The sequence below is a fragment of the Trichoplusia ni genome, unplaced genomic scaffold (assembly GCF_003590095.1).
Source record: "Trichoplusia ni isolate ovarian cell line Hi5 unplaced genomic scaffold, tn1 tig00003514, whole genome shotgun sequence".
NCBI lineage: Eukaryota > Metazoa > Arthropoda > Insecta > Lepidoptera > Noctuidae > Trichoplusia > Trichoplusia ni.
The window spans coordinates 72,337-96,392 of record NW_020800412.1 but is presented as its reverse complement, the minus strand read 5'-3'; the positions used below and the strand labels follow the sequence as shown (position 1 = coordinate 96,392).

At 38.5% G+C, this 24,056-nt stretch overlaps 1 protein-coding gene across 1 annotated transcript; it reads left to right on the top strand.

The window, feature by feature from the left end:
- Positions 1-5,698: 5,698 nt before the first annotated feature.
- LOC113507952 (modular serine protease) lies at positions 5,699-23,766 on the top strand. The gene is made up of 15 exons (XM_026890894.1): positions 5,699-6,178; positions 10,065-10,116; positions 10,254-10,370; positions 11,387-11,446; positions 12,465-12,581; positions 13,716-13,850; positions 14,247-14,427; positions 14,686-14,765; positions 15,077-15,285; positions 15,758-15,964; positions 19,427-19,588; positions 20,278-20,399; positions 21,005-21,181; positions 21,693-21,852; positions 22,663-23,766. Exons 1-15 carry the CDS (start codon positions 6,145-6,147, stop codon positions 22,854-22,856), a joined length of 2,007 nt encoding a protein of 668 aa, XP_026746695.1. The 5' UTR covers positions 5,699-6,144; the 3' UTR covers positions 22,857-23,766.
- Positions 23,767-24,056: the final 290 nt, after the last annotated feature.

Sequence of the window (24,056 nt, the reverse complement as noted above, 5' to 3'; positions counted from 1 at the left end):
TATATTATGTGTGTATTTAGAAATATTATATAAATTTAGAAATACAAGTTTAGCTTAGTTTGGTTAACTCGAGGATACAAACGAACCGTGCTGTGCTGAGCTGTGTGAGGCTACGCTCTATATAAAAACGCAGCAGATTCGAGCGAGACGCGCCGTGCTGAACTCTGCTGTTTTTTATGGAGCTCTGCCATACGTTTTTTTTTTTAAATAAAATATTTTTTACCGAGATAAATGATTACACGAGCTCCTGATTACTTTTAGAAGTGAGCTAAGCAAAGCGCAGCACAGCTTGATATTGGTTTTTTAAAAATACGTAGCTTTAGAAACAAAGCAAAGCACAGCGCAGCATTTGTCGATGTTGATATAGCGTTACTGATCCTCACGTAAATGCCTGTACAGTTTAAATTGGGCAAGCTTTTGAAAATTGCTACACGTTCTTCTACACGGCTTTTTTTAAGGGACTAGCCCGCCACACATGCCCGTCATTGCAACTCCTGTAAGCCAGGATCTACAATGAAATCAACTAAAACCACCGGACTCGGACTGTCAAAGGAGAATTAATTAACTGCCTTGGAACGGAGATGCGCTTGCACAGGTCCGAAAAAGAATCGAATCGCACTGAGTAATTTAAATCCTTGTGTCGTTGAAGGATTCATAACCTTTCGTGTCCCATCATATATCACACAAATGATTGTGACAGTGAAGCCATTACATATTTCTTTACTTCAAGTAAGTTTAAGTAAATCTAAGCTTCGGTTTTCGCATGCTACCGTTTTCCAACTTCACACACAGTGTTCAATACACAAGAACAATTAATACTGTGGTTAAATCTACACGTGTGATACGATACACTATACCTTTACAATAACGGCATATGATAATTCACGTGTTGCCTGACGTGTGTGAATGTAATTAGCGTGTTGTCGTTACACAGGCTCGCGTTTGAAAGCGCTGTGGAGACGATCCCGCGGAGTCAGTAGCGTACTGCGTCGTCTTTCTGCGCGGGAAACGAGAGCCCGCCCCCGCTGTCGCCTCTGCAGAGCGATTTACCTAAACAGAAACATGACTCGAAGGTTCATTACTTCCCGAAAGTCATATGTAATACACCGAAAGGAATATAACAAAACAGAACCCTTAAAATAACGCCATCTAGCGGTGAGTAGCTCGAGTAATGTAATTTGGTCAAGCGCCATCACGGCGATATATTTATTTAAGTTTAGTTTAGTGGTCATATGACTCATATGTAATCAATTAGAAACTAAATACAGGAAAGAGACAGCAATACTCATTGTAATATGATATAATAATGTGTCACAACGAATTTAATGATTTAAAACTGGGATCATTAAGGACAAGTAGGTACATGACGACGCGCGACGCCGACGCGACGTGTCGTGGATTCGAACGCGGCGTAGTATACCAAAAATAATGCATAAATAACATAAACATAATAATATAATTGCATAAGTTGATAAGAAATGGTATGCAATAGTTTTACCGCGGCAGTCTCCGAGGCCGCACGTCTTTATTTTTATATAAACACTAGCTGTTGTCCGCGACTTCGTCCGCGTGTTGAGAAAATATAAGTTAGGAATTTTTGAACAGAAATCCCTCGAAGATGAATAATTTTCCCTGTTTTTTCCCGCATTTTCCATTGTATCTTAGCTCCTATTAGTCGAAGTGTGATGGTATATAGCCTAAAAACTTCCAAACCGAATGGTCTATTCAACACAAAAATTGTTTTGTTTTTCAATTTTAACCAGTTGTTGGGGCGTAACTCCCAACAGTGATTTGTTATGTTGATGTTGTATATCAAAAATGTTATGTTAAATGTTTTGTTGAATGAGTAGACAACTGATTCGTATAAAAGGTTTATTGCTACTAAAAATAACATGTTGTTGGGCAATAATATACAATTTAACGTTCGACACGTAAAACAGCAACGTTTCACTTTAAGTAGAACAAGTAAGTTAGGTTCAATGTACAGCGTAGCTCGTACACCAGTAGTTCCTGAGATTAGCGCGTTCAAACAAACAAACAAACTCTCCAGCTTTATACATTAGTTAGTAGATATAGATATAGATAACCATCTAAACAATCCATACTTACCACTGAAGTCTCCAGCGCATATCTTGTCATTGTTGATGATTGAAGGATTGCATCGCATTGCCATACACCGACACAAAAACGCGGATGACGTAGCAGGGCGGTTCAGGTTTAGTCAGTAAGAGTCTGACACTACCCATTTCTTACCCCGAGGGAGTGGGTGTCCATGAGGATTCCCCCGCCTTACCAAAAAAAAGGGGAATGATGATGTTATTGTACAGTTAATCAATTGTCTAGGACTATAAAAGCTTTGCTTAGTTTGAAACTAGATGGCGTTGGGTAAAAATTGTGGAATATTAATATTATTTTAGAGAAAAATTGTAATACCTGCAGGAATTGTTCGTCGACTGAAGCACAAAACGAAAGACTGAAACATAACAAAAGCTAAGCACAAAAGCTGAAACATAATTGTTAATTTTTGTAATGAATTGCATGTCAATCCCGAGCGAAAAAAATCTAAAAAACAAACAGTTAAGTAGGTCTTATAATATCATCCCACCAAAAACATTTTGAAAAAACTAGCCAAGTCAGAGTTGCTTGTTTATCTTTAAAAACGAATGAAAACTAAACAAATTCGTTCCAAGTCTAGGGTTAATAACTGCGTTTCTTTATTATTATAGTAAATGTTGTGACTTGGCTGTTGAGGGGAAGTTGAATATCATTCCGATCGTTCTGATTTGTATTATTTTGTATCCTTTTACTGCCGTGCCCCCAGATTTGTCAAAAAACAACTTCTTAATAGGGATCAAAGTACTTGTCAAAGCCAAGCAAGCAAAGTCAAACTAGACGTTGGTGTTTCGTTTTTTTTGCCAAGCTCCTATACTTAACCTTACTAGCTGTTGCTGTTAAAATATATAAATTCGCGACAAAAAATATCTTACGTTTTAAGTCAATCTATAAACTATCCGTTTACTAAATTTCGTCCAAGTTCATCCATTGGTTTTTTTGCGTCAAAGCATTACAAACATTCATCGATCCAGACAGACTTTCACGTTTATAATATTATGATCCTTTCACGCAGCGCATGCAACGCAAAAATCAGAACAAGAAACCGGACAAAATCATGTTTAAATTGAAAGATGTGATGAACAGACAAAGGGACAGTTTTTGTATAAAAATAACTTACCAAAATGTAACAAAATAATTTTAACCAACATTTTGAAATAGCACTCGCACGAATAAAAAATTATTAATGATATTAATTTGGGTAATAATTAGGTTGAATTTTCCGACTTATGTTCCTAAAGTGACGTCATAGTCCGCACACACACACTGATAATCTAAACTACGTATATGCAATGCCGTCCAAAAATTGATAAATTTTTAGAACACTTAAAAACGCGGAGTTTTTTTAATCTATTAATTATTTTTAGCTCCTGACGCAAAAAGAGCGTATTAAGTTTGATAATCAAAAATTAAAAGCGAGCGTTTTCAGACAGGTTTATTAAAAAGAATTGCCTGTTGGTCTAATGGTTAGTTGCCCTGACTGCTATGCTAGAGGCCGTGGGTTCGATTCCCAGCACGGACTTCTATGCATGCAGTCCGACTATGGAACTCACTGCCGCCTGACATAATTGGAATTATTCATCTGTCCTCCTATTTCTGTTGTTTTATATTCATAAAATTATGTTATATAATGTATGTATTTATTTATACCTCTCCCTCTGTTATAAATTGTATTTGTTCATTCTTCTTTCTATACTTGTACACTGTTGCATATTTTTTTATTTGTTTTGTCCTTTTGCAGGCCTGCTGGAAGAGATTTCTTAAGAAATAAGCAGTCCATCGTACACCTCCTTCGAATGAAGTGTTATTTTAAGCCGTTTGTGTACATAAATGGTAAATGAAATATGAAATGAATAAAAACACGACAACACCGCAACAAATTCGCGCGAAATAATGAACAATTGATCGTATTCGCTTCATTTCGCGCCTCTCCGCTCCGCTCCGCATCCCGTGGGCGTTCGGTTATTCAAGCCCCGTCAGTACCAGCGTTAGGGGCGTGATGGGGCGATGGAACAGGGCGACAATTTCTGAGGGCCGCCAAGGTCTGAAGTTGGAGTCTCTTGCCTCTCCTGGTACAAACCCTCAGAACTGTCTACGCTCTGTGCATATGCTTATTTTTTCTTGAGATTTTTGCTTCCCTCAAGTGGGCGCCACAATACTTTCGCCCGGGATGTCAGTGGCCGTTACGCCGACACCTAGCCCCGACAATATGATTCATGAGTTTGTTGTCTACGTGCCACACCGGTTCGCGTACGTGTATAGATCGCTCACACACTACGTCACTACAGAAAGGTGGAGGATATAAACTAGCTTTTTGCCCGCGGCTTTGCCCGTGTCGACGTGGGTAACCAAGAGAACTCTTCAAAGGTCCGGAATAAAAACTATCCTATGTTCTTTCTCAAGATCAACTCTATCTCTGTACCAAATTTCATTAAAATCAGTTCAGTGGTTTAGAAGTGAAAGCGTAACAGACAGACATAGTAACTTTTGCATTTATAATATTAGTTAGGATAACATAGCAAAAGTTCACGAAAATCAAAATTATTAGCGTCGTCTTATCGCACTGTTGTTATAACTTGTAACCTTAAATAACCTGTTTGGATGTCATGAACTTTGTTGCCAGCGTGTAAAAATTGCCACAATTGTGGGAAAAATAAAATAAATTAAATTTATTGGTATACGGACAGTGGTGTGGCCTTGTAAGGTATAACAAAACTATATTAGATATAAGTCATGTTTTTTTTCGTATACTGTTTTGCTCGACAGGTGGGCATTCTATCTACCACTACTTACGTCAAGGCCGCTATAGTTTCCCAAGCAAGAGAATAGTTTTGCTGTTAAATAGTTGTGTGATTTGATTCTTGATTGCTTGATAAACATTTCAAGTAAACAAAATTTAAAAAAAATGTTTTAGTTGTCTGCAGGAGCTAAGCTATAACCGCATTTATAAGTGAATGAATCACAGGTTAAGCTACTAGCTATGCTTGACCATCTTTGTCATAACGAGTTCCTCCGTGTTTCGGAAGGCACGTTAAATTGTGGGTCCCGGCTGTTATTCCTACATCGTTAACAGTCATACAGGTAGTCAGAAGTTTGAAAAGTCAGACAACCAGTGTAACCAAGGGGTATCGTGTTGCCCAGGAAACTGGGCTGAGGAGGTCATATAGGCAGTCGCTCCTTGTAAAACACTGGTACTCAGCTGAAACCGGTTAGACTGGAAGTCGAATGCAGTATAGTTGGGAAAAGGCTAGGCCGATGATGATAGTCTGCAGAAATTGAGATGACTGCAATTGACAAAAAAATCTGTTTATTCCATTGTCCGTCAGACAGATTTCTAAAAATATTGTATACGATTTTTTTTCTTTTATTTCCATGATAAAAAAACTAAGTGTATACAAAGATTTAAAATCTCTTGTGACGTCACTTAGCAGTATTTGCTAGTAAAGCAAATAATGTTTTTTTTGATAGTAACTGTCGTGAGAATGATTCATTATTAAATGATGTAACGGTTCGAGTTCGACTCGCGATCCCGCCGCGTCTGCTCATGATTAAGGACTCCGGTTATGTCCGAAACTAGTCGGGCTACCCCGATAAATACGCGTGAGTAAACCGTTACATCATTTAATAAATAATGTTTTTAGCCACTATCTAAGTGCTTTGTATCTTCCATGCTTTTTAATATTGAAATAAAATGACAAATATTTATTCAATATTTTTATTGGAAATCTGTCTGACAGACTGAACAGATTTATATTAATAGATTATCCTATTAAATGGGGTAAGTGCAGATAAAAAATAAGAGGCAGAATATTAAAATAATAAATTGACATTATTTCTTTAAAACAAAATAATTCCCGTTTGTGTAAATAAGGAAAATTGATTCCGTAATCTGGTATCACAGTTTTGTCGACGGCTTCTTCTAGCGAACAAGTCAGTCGAGTTAATATACAAGACCATGACGCTTGTTTTGTAAAATAACAATAAACTAGTCAATTAAATAGTTATTAATATTTCAATAAGTGTTGTGTCAATATGTTTGTGTTAAAATTAGTTTTTATTAGCTTAGGTGAGTTTTATTCTGTTTTTATTATTATTATCACCCCAAGGTTATCGATCTCAAAATAGTTTATTCTGCTTTAAATTAAACTTCAAATGAAAATAAAATACGTTGATTCTGACTTGGTCTATCTCAGAATCCACTGAACCGATTTTGAAAATTCTTTTATCAATTGATAGCCACGTTATTTGTGACTGTGAGTGTCGTAAGTTATACTGGTTCGGAAAATAAAGACCGTCTGAAGAGGTTAACAAACATCTAATGAAGTATTGATCTCGTCGTTTGGCGTCAAATGTTTTGATAAAGAGAGGTAGAGGAAAATGGTTTGTTGTTTTTTTATAATTGACATTCCGACTTGTTGTTGTTGTTTTTTTTTTGTTTCGTAGTTTTTTTCGTCTGTGTGTGTGTGTATATTATTTTAATTCTTATAACTTCTTTTCCTTATCTTGTATCGATAACAATGATTGTTGGTAAGCTCATAACTCAATAATGGATGGATCAATTCGGCTGATTTTTTTTGTGTGTTCTTTGAGATCTACAAAAGGTATTAATAATTAATAAAAAATGGTTTTAAGATAGTTATGGGGGAAGGGGTTAACTCTAAGCTTATGTGTTGGATATTGCGTGAAAATGTTTTGATCCTAAAGAGACCGTATGAACCCAGAGTAAATATAAAAAAAATCTTTTATTTAAGTCAAGTCGCTACATGTTTAAAGTTAAGTTATCAACGTAAGAAAAATTAATTATTAAAACCGAACAAAATACATAATCTACATTAAATAATTAAGGAGAATACAAAACACACGGCTTATTTATGGCATTCTGCCAAAAACAGGTAAGAATGAATGATGTTTTTATCGCAAGAGTTCCTATTCATTGCCGAGCCGCACAGATAGCACTAGATAGCATTTCATATTGCGAACGGCAATGTATAATCTAAAGACATAATGTAAATTCACGTGATACGTCGCATATTTTATGCCGTTATCATAAAATAATGAAAAACCAGTTTATGTATTTTGCTAAAACCTAGACGATCTCCAAAACTTGTATTTCATTTTCCTCATCAATTTAATAAAAATGACGTCAGAAAGCTAAACAGAAGAGTAAATTATTATTATTGATTTCTAATTTGCTTGAATATTGAAGCAAATGATCCCACGGAAACATAAAATTGGAATAAAAACTACCCTATGTGTAAATCCTGGTTATAAACTATCTGTGAACGAAGTTTCGTCAAAATCCGTTCAGCACCTAGTTTTTGCTTGACATTGGAACAATCCCTACTAATATTATAAATGCGAAAGTAACTCTGACTGTCTGTCTGTCTGTTACGCTTCCACGTCTAAACCACTGAACCGATTTTAATGAAATTTGGTACAGAGATAGAGTTGACCTTGAGAAAAAACATAGGATAGTTTTTATCCTGGACTTTTGAAAAGTTGTCTTGGAAACGCGATATAACCGACGTCGACACGGGGGAAGCCGCGGGCGAAGCTGCAGGCGAAAAGCTAGTCATTCATAAATCCAAACATACAAACTTTCGCGTCTATTTTATCAGTTGGATGTATTATATATATGTTTCGAGTTCTGTACTCTGTAAAGACAGTTGAAACTAAAAGAAAATATTAAAAAGGCTTTAAAGACTCTGTTGGGGTCAAGCCCAAACCACATTATATCCCGGCATTCCGACTCAAACGTTAACCACTGCGAGCTGTACATTAAACTCCACACGAACGGAGTAACGGGCAAAAGCTAGTACCGAATACATTCGACATAGCTTTGTCGTAAAGAGGAAAACCCGACCGGCAAAAATCTCCGCGCACTAATGTGTTACCGAGAAAAATACTCGGTGTGTTAAATTACGCTGTTATCAAAGCTCTCAACCTTATTCATTTCAATTCCATTAAATACTACTGGGTTTTACTTAGTAAGGCCTATTACAACATCATCATCGTCATTCCCTATCCCAATATTCTATTTGGAGCGCAACATGTCTTCTTCTTCCATACCTTTCTATCGGACGTCATCTCACAAGAAACACTCTTTGCAGCCATATCGTTTTTCACACAATCCATCCATCGTTTCCTTGGTCGTTCTCTTCCCCTATATCCATCCACATCCATACTCAACACCTTCACCACTTGACTCTCATTCCTCCGCATAACATGCCCATACTATGACAGCCGGTTGCCACGTAGTTTCTCTGGAAACTGCCAATTTCAAACTCCCCCCTATATACTCATTTCTTACTCTATCCGCTCTCGTAACACCACACATTAACACATCCTCTTAACATCCTTATCTCTGCTGCATGCAGTTGTCTTTCATTCATACCTGGATATTCAACAAGGACGAGATTTTAACATCATGTCTTTTAGGTTAGGTTTCCATACCCAGAAAGTTTAAGGAACCAGTCCGTCTATCAACAGGATGTCTCAAATGAATAATAAATAAATATAGATAATTTAATTTATTAACTGAAGAATATAAAATTATGCAGAAGTTTGTCTCATGACATCTTGAATCTTAACTCCACTCTTCTTCATTTAAGTAAATACTTATATCCCAACCAGCCAGGATTTAGGATTTATGAATGAAGTTGAATCTTATTTAGCTTCAATGAGATTTTAACTCACATTTAGCATATAATTCTCATGTCCATCTCGATATTAATAATAATAAAATGACCAAGGCAATGCGCCGTCAAATAAAAACGATACAATTTATTTAATTTTCGAGTAAATTTATCACGAATAGTAAACATTTGAGTCATAAACATACTTATTATTATTACATGTTTTGGTTTATCCCAGGGTCATGAGGTTATTATGACATGATAGCACTGAAAGTAACTTTATTTCAATTCTATAAGTACTTAAAAATAGATAAACAATTTAATTTTGTCTTATAACTCAATTTAAAATAAACGGCATTTAATCGCGTTTTATTGATTGGAGTATTAATTACTATATAAATGGGTTTATGATTGATTATAGTGCTTGTAATTATTTGAATGTCATTAATTTTGAATTAGTCTTCCAGAATTAGTAGAAGGTATTAGTGGAGCTAGAAGAATATTTTTCGTAAATAGTAATATTGCTGCGCTTGACGTATTTTATCTTCAGGATTCGTGAAACCATCCGTTTGGTCTAACAATATTAGTACTTTTATTAGCCGCTAGGTGTCACTGTAGCTAAGTTGCCATGGTTACGGAAATAACAATATTAGTACGTCTCTTTGCCGCTAGGTGTCACTATAATTTGGTTGTCATGGTTACGAAAACAACAATATTAGTACTTTTATTAGCCGCTAGGTGTCTCTGTAGCTCAGTTGCCATGGTTACGGAAATAACAATATTGGTACATCTGTTAGCCGCTAGGTGACTCTGTAGCTCAGTTGCCATGGTTACGGAAATAACAATATTAGTACGACTCTTTGCCGCTAGGTGTCCACTATAATTTGGTTGCCATGGTTACGGGAGTAACAATATTAGTACGTCTATTTGCCGCTAGGTGTCACTGTAGCTTATTTGCTATAGTTACGAAAATAATTTTTAATTTGACCACTAGATGGCAAGTCGTACTTATTATACAGACAGTATAGTACACACTGTCATATTTATCCAATGAATGAATCAATCAATAAATAAATTGAAATTATATATTGTATAATTGTATTGTATGTAGTAGAAGTAGAAGGTATATTTTTTCCACCTTTGGATGACGTCTTAAACGTCTGTCTGAATCATGCCGTTTAAATATGCCATATCAGCTGATAGCTTAACATTTTTATAGTTCAGTTCAATTTACGTAAATGGCTACGGCAGTACAAAATTTTTGTCATAAATAATTAATAATTATACATAACTATAATTGGTTTTAATAAATTCCAGCTATATCTTCAGCGCTGGGATCAGTGGCGAGGCAGCGGAGCAGTTCTTGTGGGTAAGACATGTTCAAACTAAAGGATGCGGTATTACCCCGAAAGGACCTAAGGCCTAGCATCATCATAAATTAACAAGGCTTCATAACAACCCACAACGTTCAGTCAAATATCGTCTTATGGTTTTCCTCACGTCCAGTGTCGGAGAGTTCCCTTGTTCGGACCGCGTATGCGTGGCGGCGGGCCGCGTGTGTGACGGACGCCGCGACTGCAGTGACGGCGCCGACGAGGCGGTCTGCTTCACCGGAGGCACTCAGTAAGTACTGCACGGATAGCTCAGTGGTTGAGGTCGCCAAGCCAAACCCACTGAGCGCGTCATGTCGATGTTCGATCCCCGCAGATGACAAGTATTTGTGTGATCCACTAATGCTTGTGCTGAGTCTGGGTTTCTTTGTGCATGTGATTTGAATGTTTGTAAAACCCCCCGCGACACAAGGATTAACTTTCTTAGTGCGGGAGAAGTTTAAAAAAAAAGTGACAGACTGCAGAAAAATGAACGATGATCTGTGTTATAGTCGAACGTCATCCGGACCTAGATTATAAAAGAGACGTGCTCTGTGTAAGAGGATCAAGGATACAAAAATGAATAATGTAATGGGCACGCTCCGGACTCGGCTTGGGCATCCTTAGCCAGTAAGGATTCTCAGTAGCTTGAAAGGCGGCATAAAGAAGAGCTCGGTGCTAAACGACGACCTCCGTGGTCGAGTGGCGCACGCACCGGTTTCAAGGTGTCGCTAGCTCTGAGGTCCCGGGTTCGATCCCCGGCCGGGTCAATGTAAAAATTCACATTTCTACATTGTCTCGGGTCTGGGTGTTTGTGGTACCTTCGTTGTATCTGAATTCCATAACACAAGTGCTTTAGCAACTTACTTTGGGTTCAGAACAATGTATGTGATGTTGTCCGCATTTATTAAAAAAAAAAAACGAGATGAGAGAACGAACGGAATTACCTACGTGGGAGGGGTGTTGACTTGAAGTGAATATGGACGGACTTTCACTGCAAAAATTAGCTATGTCAGTCACCAGAGGACACACCAGCGATGCTCTCAATAGTCGAAATCGGTCAAATAGATCTCAATCCAGCGAGCATAGTTTTTTCTACATGTGAAGTTATCAAATGAATCCTGTGTCATTTGTCCAGTGTCATTTGCTGATCTCAATCCACTAAAACATTACCCAAAAGAAGATTTCATTCGATGCTCGGTGATGATCAAATTTTGATTTTTTTCTGAGTATTCAAATAGTACTAATAAGGTTTTGTTCAACTTTCAGAGACGAATTGTTTGAGGATCCTGTTCTGCATCGGTTAAAACGGCAGGCGTCGCAATGTAGGTAAGTACTGGTTTTAATTCTTCACACTTACTTCAATCTTCTTAGAGTACTCTTTATATATAAAAATGAACTGTTCGTTAGTTTTGCTAAAACACGAGAACAGCTAAACCGATTCGGCTTCTTTCAGTCTTGGAATATTCCTACTTGTTCAAGAAAGGAGTAAACCGGGAGATTTAAAAAAAGTCGAAAAAAAAAACAGAAAAAAATAGCGGAGAAAACAGTAAAATTACCACGGGAGTGAAACCGCGGGAAACAGCTAGTTCGTTTATAATAATACCTTTATGGCACTGGCCTCTTCAACTATAGATGCCTGTAATTGGTCATAACGCTTTCTTGACCTAGGAATCTTAGAAGAGTTCCCCCGATTTCTACAAGATCCCATCATCAGATATTGAAATGAAGCACAAGCTTTCAAATAAAAAAAGAATCATGAAAATCGGTTCACCCAATCGCAAGTTACGAGGTAATAAACATAAAATAAAAAATACAGTCGAATTGAGAACCTCCTCCTTTTTTTGAAGTCGGTTAAAAACAAACAATTTCGTCCAAAGAACAAAATATTTTTTTTTTGTGTGTGGGTTGCCCACACAAAAAAAAAATATTTTGTTATCACTTAGGGGTATGAAAAATAGATGTTGTTCTATTCTCAGACCTGCCCGATATGTATACAAAATTTCATAAAAATCGGTCGAACCGTTTCGGAGGAGTACGGTAACTAACATCGTGACACGGGAATTTATAAATATATTAGAAGATATTATATAGTAAGGATAGGTACCATGTGAGTACCAAGTTTTGTTTTAATCCGTTCAGTATTTTTTTTTGCGTGAAAGATTAACGAACATCTCCCATTCAAACTTTCGTGTTTATAACATGAAGTACTTAGGGTAATATTTAAAATATATACTATGTCTTTAAAGGGGCGTAACGTTTTTAAAACTCTAACCGATATATCTAGGTGGTCGAAATTTTAAAGTTTTTTAAATTTGTCTTATAACAACTTTCTTTTTGTTTCCAGAAAGGATCAGTGGCAGTGCCGAGACGGTACTTGCATCGCTTTCGATGGCAAATGCGACGGCGTGCCCGACTGCCAAGACAAGAGCGACGAGACCTTCGCGCTCTGCAGGAAGACTAGGTGAGTTCAAATATAAATAATGTCCAGACCCATAGTGCCGAGCAGGCTGTAGGCCTGATTTGCAAAAGTTATATGTAGTGCACAAGTTTGCTACACAGGACACTCTCGTAGCCCGATGAGACGATTGTCGGATAAGACCTGAGGGAGTTTAAACTTAGCATAATTTAAGCGTGCTTTCGGAAACACAGAAGCTGTGTCATTTATTACTGAAACGCATATTAAAAACTAGCTGTTGCCCGCGACTTCGTCCGCGTGGGTAGAAGATATAAGTTATGATTTATACTATCTATAGATAGTATAAATCATACCATCACGCTGCGACTAATAGGAGCGAAGATACAATGGAAATGTGAAAAAAACAGGGCAGGTATAAATCATAACTAATATCTTCTACCCACGGGGACGAAGTCGCGGGCAACAGCTAGTATTAGTATATAGTTATTAGTATATATAGATTTGTCTTTGAATTATTGCGGTCTATACTAATATTTTAAGGAGATCAAATGTGTGATGTTGCGGCAATATCAGGGTCTACTAAACGAAACCAGGTTATTTGCAGTGGTCGAGGGCACCAAGACAAATTGTGCGTGATGACGCGAGTATTTGACCGTCCGCGTACAACAAGCGTTTTTGTGATCCACGTATACGTCCTGGATCTAGATGTATTTGTGTACGCAACTTGAATTTTTGTGGAACCCTCCGCGACGCAAGGATTTAATTCCTGTGGGAGTCGTTTTAAAGACAAAGTTTCTTAAGTCAAATGAGGAATCGTATTATTTCTTGTGCATATAGATCGAAATAACAAGGGATACGATTAAGCGATCAATACGAAGCAGACTAAAACCTTTTTTTATATCGAAGATCATTAAATCCTTCGGCTTTGGGTTGAGCAAAACCTGTCAGATTTCTACTGAATAAAATCCACCCAAGGTATCTCCTCTGGTCTGGTCTTTATGTACCGGGGCCACGGTAACCCGGTCGGACAATCCCGCTGCCCCGACAGGCATAAGCCCTAATAGGCTCCACAGAACTTGCTGATTCCTCTTTAAGGTACGAGGCAGCACATTGCACTGACCTTAGCCTCGATATGACTGGTATGGTTTTTGATTTTGTATCGAATGTGATCGTTCTCAGATGTCAGCCGAACTGGTTCCGCTGTACGTACGGCGCATGCGTGGACGGGACAGCGCCCTGTAACGGCAAGACGGAATGCGCCGACAACTCCGACGAGCTGATGCCGTCCTGCAGGAACGAGACCAACGAGGCCCAGTAAGTTTCATTTAAACGCAAAAAAATATGGAAAATATAGTATCATCAGCTGAAACTTTTCCCATCTATGTTGGACTCGGCTTCCAGACTAACCAAGCAAATTACTACTGTTTTACAAGGAGGGACTGCCTATCTGACCTCTTCAACCAAGTTAGTTACCTGTACAAATTAAAATAAGTAGTTAGAAGCTTTAATGTCTGACAAACACTCAAACTATGGGGTATCGTGTTGCCCAAGTAACTGGGTTCAACTGGGTTGAGGATTTCAGATAGGCAGTCGCTCCTTGTAAAACACTGGTACTTAGCTGGAACCGGTTAGACTGGAAGCCGACCCCAACATAGTTGTGAAAAGGCTAGGCCGACGATTGTCATCGTCAATACTTACCTATTTTTACAGTGGTATCTTCAAGTGTTCAGACGGCACCACCATCCCCGCATCCGACCACTGTGATGGCACACCAAACTGCGCGGACGGCTCGGACGAAACTATAACCGCATGCGCAGCCAAAACCTGCCCCTCCTACCTGTTCCAGTGCGCGTACGGCGCCTGCGTCGACCAGGGCTCTGACTGCAACGGGGTTTGTGTATATTATGATTACTTCTCAAAGAAGTTCAAAGGTCGAAAGGGGGTTGATTTCAAACACGCTGCGAGCGATGCTGTAAGCGCAAGCGATCCCGTGGCTCTGGCTCAGGCAGTTGAAGGGGCCCGGGGGGTTTTTAGTCGGTGGGAGACCGACATACCCCCTTGCCGTGCCCTCGGCGTAGGTTGAAGTCATCAGAGTTTCAGCCCGGACAAAAAAAATCCATCTAATTATTTTTGTTTTTTCCTTCTGCAGAAAACAGATTGTGCGGACGGATCGGACGAGTCGGACGAGCTGTGCGACAAGATGCTGCCTCCGGTGGAAAGCACCACACTGTAATAGTCCTTTCACATTAAAATTCCTATTAAAACTTTCTCGGTTAAACGTGCCGGCACTAAGATGCGACCTCATTTCAACTGCAATTTGAATTCAGTAGACTACACTGTAATAAAACTGCAGTTGATTGGTTGCGGTCACCACGCCAAACCCGGTCGGATCAATGTAAAAATTAACATTTCTACATTATCTCGGGTCTGAGTTTTTGTGGTACCTCCGTTGTATCTGAATCCAACTTACATTGGGTTCAGAACAATGTATGTGATGTTGTCCGCATTTATTTATTTATATGTATGAATTATGTTCCCAGTCCGGTGTCGTCGGGTCGCTGTGTCCTGCCGCCGTACCCCGAGCACGGGTCGTACCGCGTGTCGGGCGCGCCGCGCGCTCGCCCCGGGCAGGCGTTCCGCGCGCTTGCACTCACCGTCGTCTGCAACTCAGATTACGTACTCTCAGGCAACAATCTCGTCTTCTGTCAGGACGGCACTTGGTCCGTTGACTCCTTGCCTAAATGTACTCGTAAGTATTTTTTTTGTTGAAACAGTGTTTTACCAACTGTATTCGCCTACTGGTAAAACCACAGGACTTCCAATGTGTAAAAATCAATATCTAAAATATGCGTAATTTCTGAGGCACCGTTCAAGTATTACGTAACGCAATTCAGGGAAGGGTTTTTTTAAACGTTACGGTGAGTTACAAGGGCGGCAGGGGGTGTTTATAAACTCGTTACGAACCCTTTTTATTCAAATATTAGAATCTTGTAAAACCACAACTCTTTTTGTCTATGTGTTATGGGGAAAATGTAAAATGTTACTTCACATTTAGGGAGGGGGGTATAGATAAACGTTACAAAGCGTTACATAGAGGGGAGGAAGGGTCTAAAATCTTCAAGAATTGCTTGAACGCTCCTTAAACTTAAATACATACAAAAACATTCAGTTTCTTGAATCAATTGAAAACTGTTTCATCCGACACTTATTTTATCTTACAGGTTATTGCAAACTGGAAGCGAGTTCAGCAGTGCGCTACGACTGCCTCGTATCTGGCAACATCACTGGCAAGCGGCCGTGCGGCTCCCAGGAACCGGTCGGCACCGTCGTCCAACCAGAATGCAACACTCCTAACTACTACTCTACCGACAGCCGGCTGATGCGCTGCACCGAGTCGGGGTGGGACTACACCGCCCATTGCTACCCAGGTTTGCCCAAAAAAGGATATAACATCACCATAATTATCAAAGATGTAATAACTGTATCCGTCGGTAGCTTCTTGTACTCTAGCAATGGGAACAGTTCAGATAACTCCCTATCCAATATGACCGTTCATGATAATACTGTGACTGGAAACAAGGATGTCAATACTCCTCTTGCAAGTACCACGGGTAATCCGCTAGATTACGAAATTAGTGAGGATGATTGGCGCATGGGCCCTATAGGTCCCCCTATAACACAAAGTGTAGCACCAGCCGATAATAAAAACAATGATGGCGGTGTCAATGTCCATATTTATAACAGCAGTGTAACCGTCAATACTAATGATAAGATTCATTTTCCAAATTAAATTAAATCTGATGACGGACGCATATTTGATATAACAGGTAGATAAACTCACTATAAACCAACAACTATGATAACACAAAACTACAGGCGTCAATTCAAGTAAGACAGATGTCAAAAATTACTGAATCAAACCTTACCTATATGTTCGTTAGATAAACCTTTCAAATTATCTAAATAAGCAAACGAAAACTAGCTTTAAAACAACTAAAACCCACGTTTTTAAATTTTATCAAAATCGATCTAGCCTTTTTTATAGTTGTAAACTGCATTATCATCGAGTTCGTAGCTACCCTGAAAATTTCAGTCAGCTAGCTTATCGGGAAGTGCCTTTAAATTGAGTCACAAAAATTCAACCCGAACGACAAACAATTAAGAAAAGTAAGTGTGTCAAAACGTGGGTAAAAAGAACTATATAAAACAACTAGCTGTTGCCCGCGACTTCGTCCGCGTGGCTAGAAGATATAAGTTGTGATTTATACCTGCCCTGTTTTTACCACATTTTCCATTGTATCTTCGCTCCTATTAGTCGCGGCGTGATGGTATATAGCCTATAACCTTCCTTGATGAATGGTCTATTCAAAACAAAAAGATTTTTTCAATTTGGACCAGTAGTTCCTGAGATTAGCGCGTTCAAACAAACAAACAAACTCTTCAGCTTTATATATTAGTATAGATAATACACTATACAGTAGGGGATGTCGAGACTCTATCTGAACTCTTGGTTAATAACCTTGATAGCCTAGCGTCGTCGTGGCGTGGCGCCTCGTGCTTGCTAATCCAAGGCCCCGATTCTGCTATTTACAATGGCCGTAAGTTTTCCGTGAATGAGACACCTATGAATAGAAATGATAAAAATATTCATATTCTCTTAAGTATTTTACCAACAAAATTATTGGAAATTCATTGTATTGATCTTGAGTGTACCTACGGTCGCATACTGAATTTTCAATTACGAAAAGAATCACATACGAAAAGTGTCATTTTAAGCCAATTTTCATCGGCCATTGTCAGAGGAAAGATTTGTATTTTTGACACCAATAAATAGGCCTCGAAATTACTGATCTGATTTGAAATATTCTTTCACTGTTGAGAAGCTACATTATCTCCGCTGAACATAGGCTATAATTTATTTCAAAAAATTAGGGTTCCGTAAGAAAATTGCGATATTGTAACCAAAGGTGTCATAAATTATAAATTGTAACCACGCGGACAAAGTCGCGGGCAACAGCTGGTATTTATTAAATTGCAAAAAAACATATTCGAAATCAAAAAGCTGTTATTTGTAATAGGCCAAAAAGGCGTTTAAGAAACCATTTATTATAGAACTATTGAGTCTAAGATCGCAGAACTTCCAATATCTCATGCCCGTGGAAAAGAAACGGAAAAAAACCTCCAACTTTGAAATAAAATATTGATACAAGATTGTATGCGTCTAAGCCGCAGGATCGCTATTAGTTAGAATCTGAAAACTTTTTAGGTTTTAATAAAATGCCTACAGCCTTCAAGTTATTCGATTCCATAATAAATCTCTGTGACACATTTATCAAAACTACTCGACCATAAAGAAACGAGATATTCAATCATTTTATTATTTGGTAGAAAAAATATTATTTTTGGTCGTCAATAAAATCATGAATCTCAGATTTCTAATTTGATCTATATTTTGTCAAAATAGATACGATGTGCCACATTTTCCTCTTATTTAGCATAACTTTACATAATATTTATAGATTTCATTATAATATTCCAAATAAATAAATTAACAGTTTGAGCTCTAACAGCGCCATCTCTTGATCTCAAATTACAACTATTTGTGTACACTAGATGTCGCTACTATTTCGTAAGAGACTTTGATAAGAGATTAATTGCAACCAACCAAAGAATTCGTCGGTAGTTACTCAGTTCCTATAGCGAATCTGTAAAGGTTTTTATCACAGACTTATTGATAATATAGTTTTAATATTATACTTTTTGTCATAATAGCATATATATCTAACCTAAAAAATATCCTTTACTTATTTATTTTGTTCGTCGTTTATATTAATAGTACAGTAATGTTAACAGGGTGGAAATTGTTTATTTTCAATAAATGATCTAATTATTTAACGTTGTTTAATTTTAACCTGTTCCACCATCCTATTAACATTACCTAAACATCTTGTTTATTTATAATATAACAAAAATTACCATTGTTTATAGATATATGAAGATATATTATATGTAGATATAATAAGTCTGAAAAGAGCGCTTCTCGCCTTCAAACCTAAAAGTTTGGCGAGTTGGAATAGCAAGGAAAATTGTATGATTAAAAAAAAGGGCATAGAATTATAATTTTATCTGTGTATTGGTGTAATTTATCTATATTATGTATGTAATTAGAAATATATAATAAGGATGTTTATCAGTTGTTTAGTACTCATAATACAAGATTTACAAGGGCTATTTAATTCTTCGTCTTATAGCAGGGCCCCAATTCTGCTATTTACGATGGCCGATAAATGAATGAAAATTGGCTTAAAATGACACTTCGTGAGAAATTCAGTACGGGCCGGTACAATCAGAGTCAATACAATGAATTTTCAATTTGTTTGTGTTTTCATAACGCATTAGAATAATTTCAAATTTAATCCAATTGCCCGTTTCGCGGGTTCGATCCCCGGGTGAGGACAAGCATTTGTGTGATCCACGAATGCTTTTTCTGAGTGTGGGTGTCTTTGTGCACGTGATTTGTATGATTGTGAAAGCCCCCGCGACACAAGGATTAAATTCCTTACTGCGGGAGTCGTTTAAACTCGTTTAAAAAAAAAAGTATTGTACTTTGTGTAATGGATCGATGGGCCTGTTGGTCTAGTCAAGTCTAGTGGTTAGTGACCCTGACTGCAATACCGGAGGTCGTGGGTTCGATTCCCGCCCAGGACAAAGGTTGTGTGATGCGCATTTTGTTCTGGTGTCTGGGTGTAATTTATCTATAATATGTATGTATTTAGAAATTTATAAGTAAGTTTATCAGTTGTCTGGTTACCATAACACAAGCTCGGGACCAGATAACCGTGTTTGAGTTGTCCCAGGATATATAAATATATTATATTCGATATCCCCAGAGTGCGGTCGCGTTACGCCAGATGGTGTGGACCTCATTATCGACGGGCGTCGAGCCAAGCGCGGCGAGCTGCCGTGGCATGCCGGCATCTACCGCAAGAACACCAACCCCTACATGCAGATATGCGGCGGATCCCTCATCTCCAACACTGTTGTTATATCAGGTACTGGCTGTCCCCCGCCGGAACATCTGCTACACATCGAAAATGATCCCAAGGGAACATAACATCCAGGTTATAAACAGATGTGTATTACATAGTCAATTCAACTCATATTTGCGCGCGGCTTCAGTATTGGGTAGCCCTTGTAAGTACACACTGACCTGCTCATAAAGCCCGTAAGTGGGAAAGAGAGAGAAACACTCGAATGATTTATGACACAGCTTTGATTTGTGTGTCACTGGCACACAAATTAAAGCTTCCATTATAAACAGTCGCTGTCAATTGCACGCACACATAGCGACACGCGCACAAATGAGTTGAACTATCTGCACTAAGTTTCGCCTCAATCCGTTTAGCAGTTTTTTCGTGAAAGAGTAAAAAATGTGGTGAGGAGGAAGGAGAGGAGAGGTTGAGTTCACCACGCCGAACACACTGTGAGTTGTGAGTTCGATCGACGAATGTTGTTTCTTTTCGTGGTAGGCGGGGACCCTCTTCGGGAGAGGGAGTGGGTAGTGTCAGAATATTTTTGACTAAATCTGAACTACCGTGTAACGCCTCCCACATTTTGAACGGTGCTTGATAATGCGTAGCAATACATCCCGCACCAACGAATGCGTGTCCTGAATCTTTCCCTTCTTTCCGGAAAAGATTTTGACAGGGACCAAATTATTTAGCCAAAACTTGTTTTCTAGCTGCTCATTGCTTCTGGAACGATTTGACCAAGAAGCAGCCGCCTTCTAACTACGCGGTCGCCATCGGGAAGCTGTACCGTCCCTGGGCTAACCAGATGGATGTCGACGCGCAGAAGTCTGACGTAAGATTCAATCTATAATATACTTCTATACTAATATATAAAGCTGAAGAGTTTGTTTGTTTGAACGCGCTAATCTCAGGAACTACTGGTTCAAATTGAAAAAACATTTTTGTGTTGAATATACCATTCATCTAGGAAGGTTTTGGGCTATATACCATCACGCTGTGACTAATAGGAGCGAAGATACAATGGAAAATGTGGAAAAAACAGGGAAAATTAATTATCTTCGAGGGCTTCCGTTCAAAAATTCCTAACTTATATCTTCTTACCACGCGAATATTCTTTTTTCGAAATCTACCTGTGTAGTATTTGGACACTATAAGCTAGCGACTTAAAATAATATATCGTGTGTAGACCAAGCAGCATGCAAAGATTTTTTTAAAGAAAATTTTCTTATGGTCCTTTGACACGGGGGGCAAAAGACAGACAGAGCGATATTTCATGCGTGGCACTCGAATTACTTACACATCACGATGTTTGACTTCTTCCGCGCGGAGGGACTGCACACACTTATTTATCACTAATATTCGATGTAGAACTTTCATTTTATTGCGATTCTGTTGTGTTTTAAACATGTGTTTACCTCTCGTATGTTGGTTGAACAGGTGAAAGACCTGCACATCCCTCCTCGTTTCCAAGGCAGCGCGGCAAACTTCCAGGAAGATATTGCTATTGTGATCCTGCAAACTGCTTTTGAGTATCGGACGTATGTGCGCCCGGTGTGCATCGACTTCGAAGTGAACTTCGATAGAAGACAACTGCAGCCATCTAAAATGGGCAAGGTATAATTATCGTGAGAATAATTCATTATTAAATGATGCAACAGTTTATGAGTAATCACTCCGGTTTGGTCCGAAACTAGTGGGCTACTACTACTAGGGGGCGACCCCGGGAAAATAAACCGTTGCATCATTTAATAAGGTATAATTAATCTATGTTCTGTTTTTGGGTGTAATTTACCTAGAAGATGTAAGTATGTAACTATTTAAAAATATATAAGTATGTTTATCAGTTGTCTAGTACCTACTCATAGCCCACGCTTCGCTTAGTTTGAGACTAGATGGCTTTGTGTGAAAGTTGTGGAATATTACCTATTAGAACAGCAGCCGTTAAATAACTTCAGACAATAGCGAGAGCTGTTTCAATAGAAGTGAGCACGATCAATAACAGCATACTGGCTGGCTGAATTGGAACTACTTTTAAAGCCAATGTCAAGGCCATAAAGGCCACAAAAAAAGAGTTAAGAGTTTTTGTTCTTTTAAAAGTTGATAAAAATATTGTATCGGTTACCAGGTGGCGGGGTGGGGACTGACATCTGAGAACGGGGTCGCGTCGCAAGTGTTGCAGGTTGTGGAACTGCCGTACGTGAGCATCGAGGAGTGCATCAACACCGCGCCGCCAGGCTTCCGGGAGTACATCACCAGCGACAAGATCTGCGCTGGATATACTAATGGTAGGACTATTTGAGTAGATAAACCTTTACAAACCACGCGCAGGTGACCTTTTTTTTTGTTCTGGCGGGTGTATCCTCATGGATACTCACTCCCTCGGGGGAGGACTGACTAAACCTGAACCGCCGTGTTACGTCATCCGCGATTTTGTGTCGGTGTATGGCAATGCGTTGCAATCTTTCACACACGCGTGAAGGTGACCTGCTTCAATGGGATTTGCTGCACAGTGCTTCAAAACCTATTGAATTGTTGGCAAAACCTTTCTGCAGTATCAGCAGCATGTGCTACAGTCTTAGCCCCAATAGACACCGCTTTATATCCAACGGAAATTGAAACTTTTCCAGAGAAATTATAACTGGAAAGAAGATTCACATTAATTGCTTCTGGAGAGAGGTCATCACGTGGCCAAGCATTTGTGACCCACGAAAGCTTGTTCTGAGTCTGGGTGTCTTTGTATATGACTTTAATGTATTTTTTTTATAAAACGACTCCTGCAGTAAGGAATTTAATCCTTGTGTCACGGGGGGTTTACAAACACACAAATCATATGCACAAATACACCCATACTCAGAACAAGCACTCGTGGACCACACAAATGCTTCTACTACGCGGGGATCGAACCCGCGACATAACGCGCACATTGGGTTTGGCGTGGTGACCTCAACCACTCGACTAAACATGTAGTCTGCACTGTTTCTCGAAGCAGATTAAAATTGATTAGTACAGACATTAATTTGAGGGATGACTATTCATTGTTGCATGTTTGTTTTTTTACGAATTCGCCATTTTCATAATGACTTTTTTCTTCGCAGGTACAGCCCTGTGTAAGGGCGACAGCGGCGGCGGGCTGGCGTTCCCCGAGCCTGAACGTGGCATCGACCGTTACTACCTCAGGGGCATAGTCTCCACAGCGCCTAACAATGAGAACGCATGCAACGCCCACACTCTCACTACCTTCACGCAGATCACGAAACACGAAATGTTTATTAAACAGTTTCTACAATAAACTGTAGACATGCTGGCCGTTCTAGCGAACTGACATGTCTACAACCTTTTGTAGACATTTGGCTTCGGTAAAACTCATGACTTTGACCTGTCATCTTCGTACAATCGCGCTTTTTGATTACCGAACAATTATTGTTGATTTGTCAATTCGCTGTAGGGGCCGGCTGACATTACGGTGACATAAATTGACAGTGGATATCTATTGCAAGCCGTTTTTAAGCGAATCTTTTACTTAAGCTGTCTGTTAGTCTGTCACCAGGCTGTATCTCATGAACCGTGATGATCTATTCCCACTATAACAACAAATAACACAAATAAAAATTGTGTTTTTGCTATTGTTGCTGCGGTCATTTTGTTGAGTGATCAACTTCTATTGCATTTTTATCTGTTCAGTCTTTAGTCTATTTGTACTGAACCGTCTATGACATGTGATACATTTTTAATTACAAAAGACAATTGACAATAATGTTGCCATATTTCTGCAAGACCAACAATGAAGGTATAGATTGTGTACGTGTATAATTTTATTAAACATTATCTAAAAATTACCTATACGAGACATACACATTTGTGACTGAATGATGCAACGGTTTACTCTTGTATTTATCGGTAAATCTCACAATAGATTACTACAAAAATGTATAGAGTATTTAGTCAAACACCCTATTATGAGAGCAAATCAAACTTACCTTTCGTTTGGTCTTTAATATAATTGAATCTATTAATTGCGCCATCAAACTATATTATAAGTGAAAAACTATGTTATAAACAAATGGTTGTGAAAATACGTATCTTACAAAGTTGTTTTTTTATACTTAATTAATTACTGTATATTTTGAAAGTAATTTTATTTGAATTTTTTTAATAAATACTTATAAACACTGCCTCTTCATGTATGTTTTAATAACCAATTTTCGTTTTTTCTTTTATGATTAAAAAGCTCCAGCAGGAATTTAATTTGTGGATCTCACAAATGCTTGTGACCTCAACCACTCAGCTATTCGTGCAGTCAAAGGTTTTATGGGTAAGGTGGCCGATAACCATCAACATGATTGTTCATGTAAATTAGTGGCGTTTTGCTAAACAAATTATGAATTAAGTTTATTGTCCTCGAGAAGTCCAAATAGAGACTACAAGTAAAAATAAAGAAATGTCATCACATTATTTAGAACCAGGGTAGAAAAATATTTGCATACGTAGC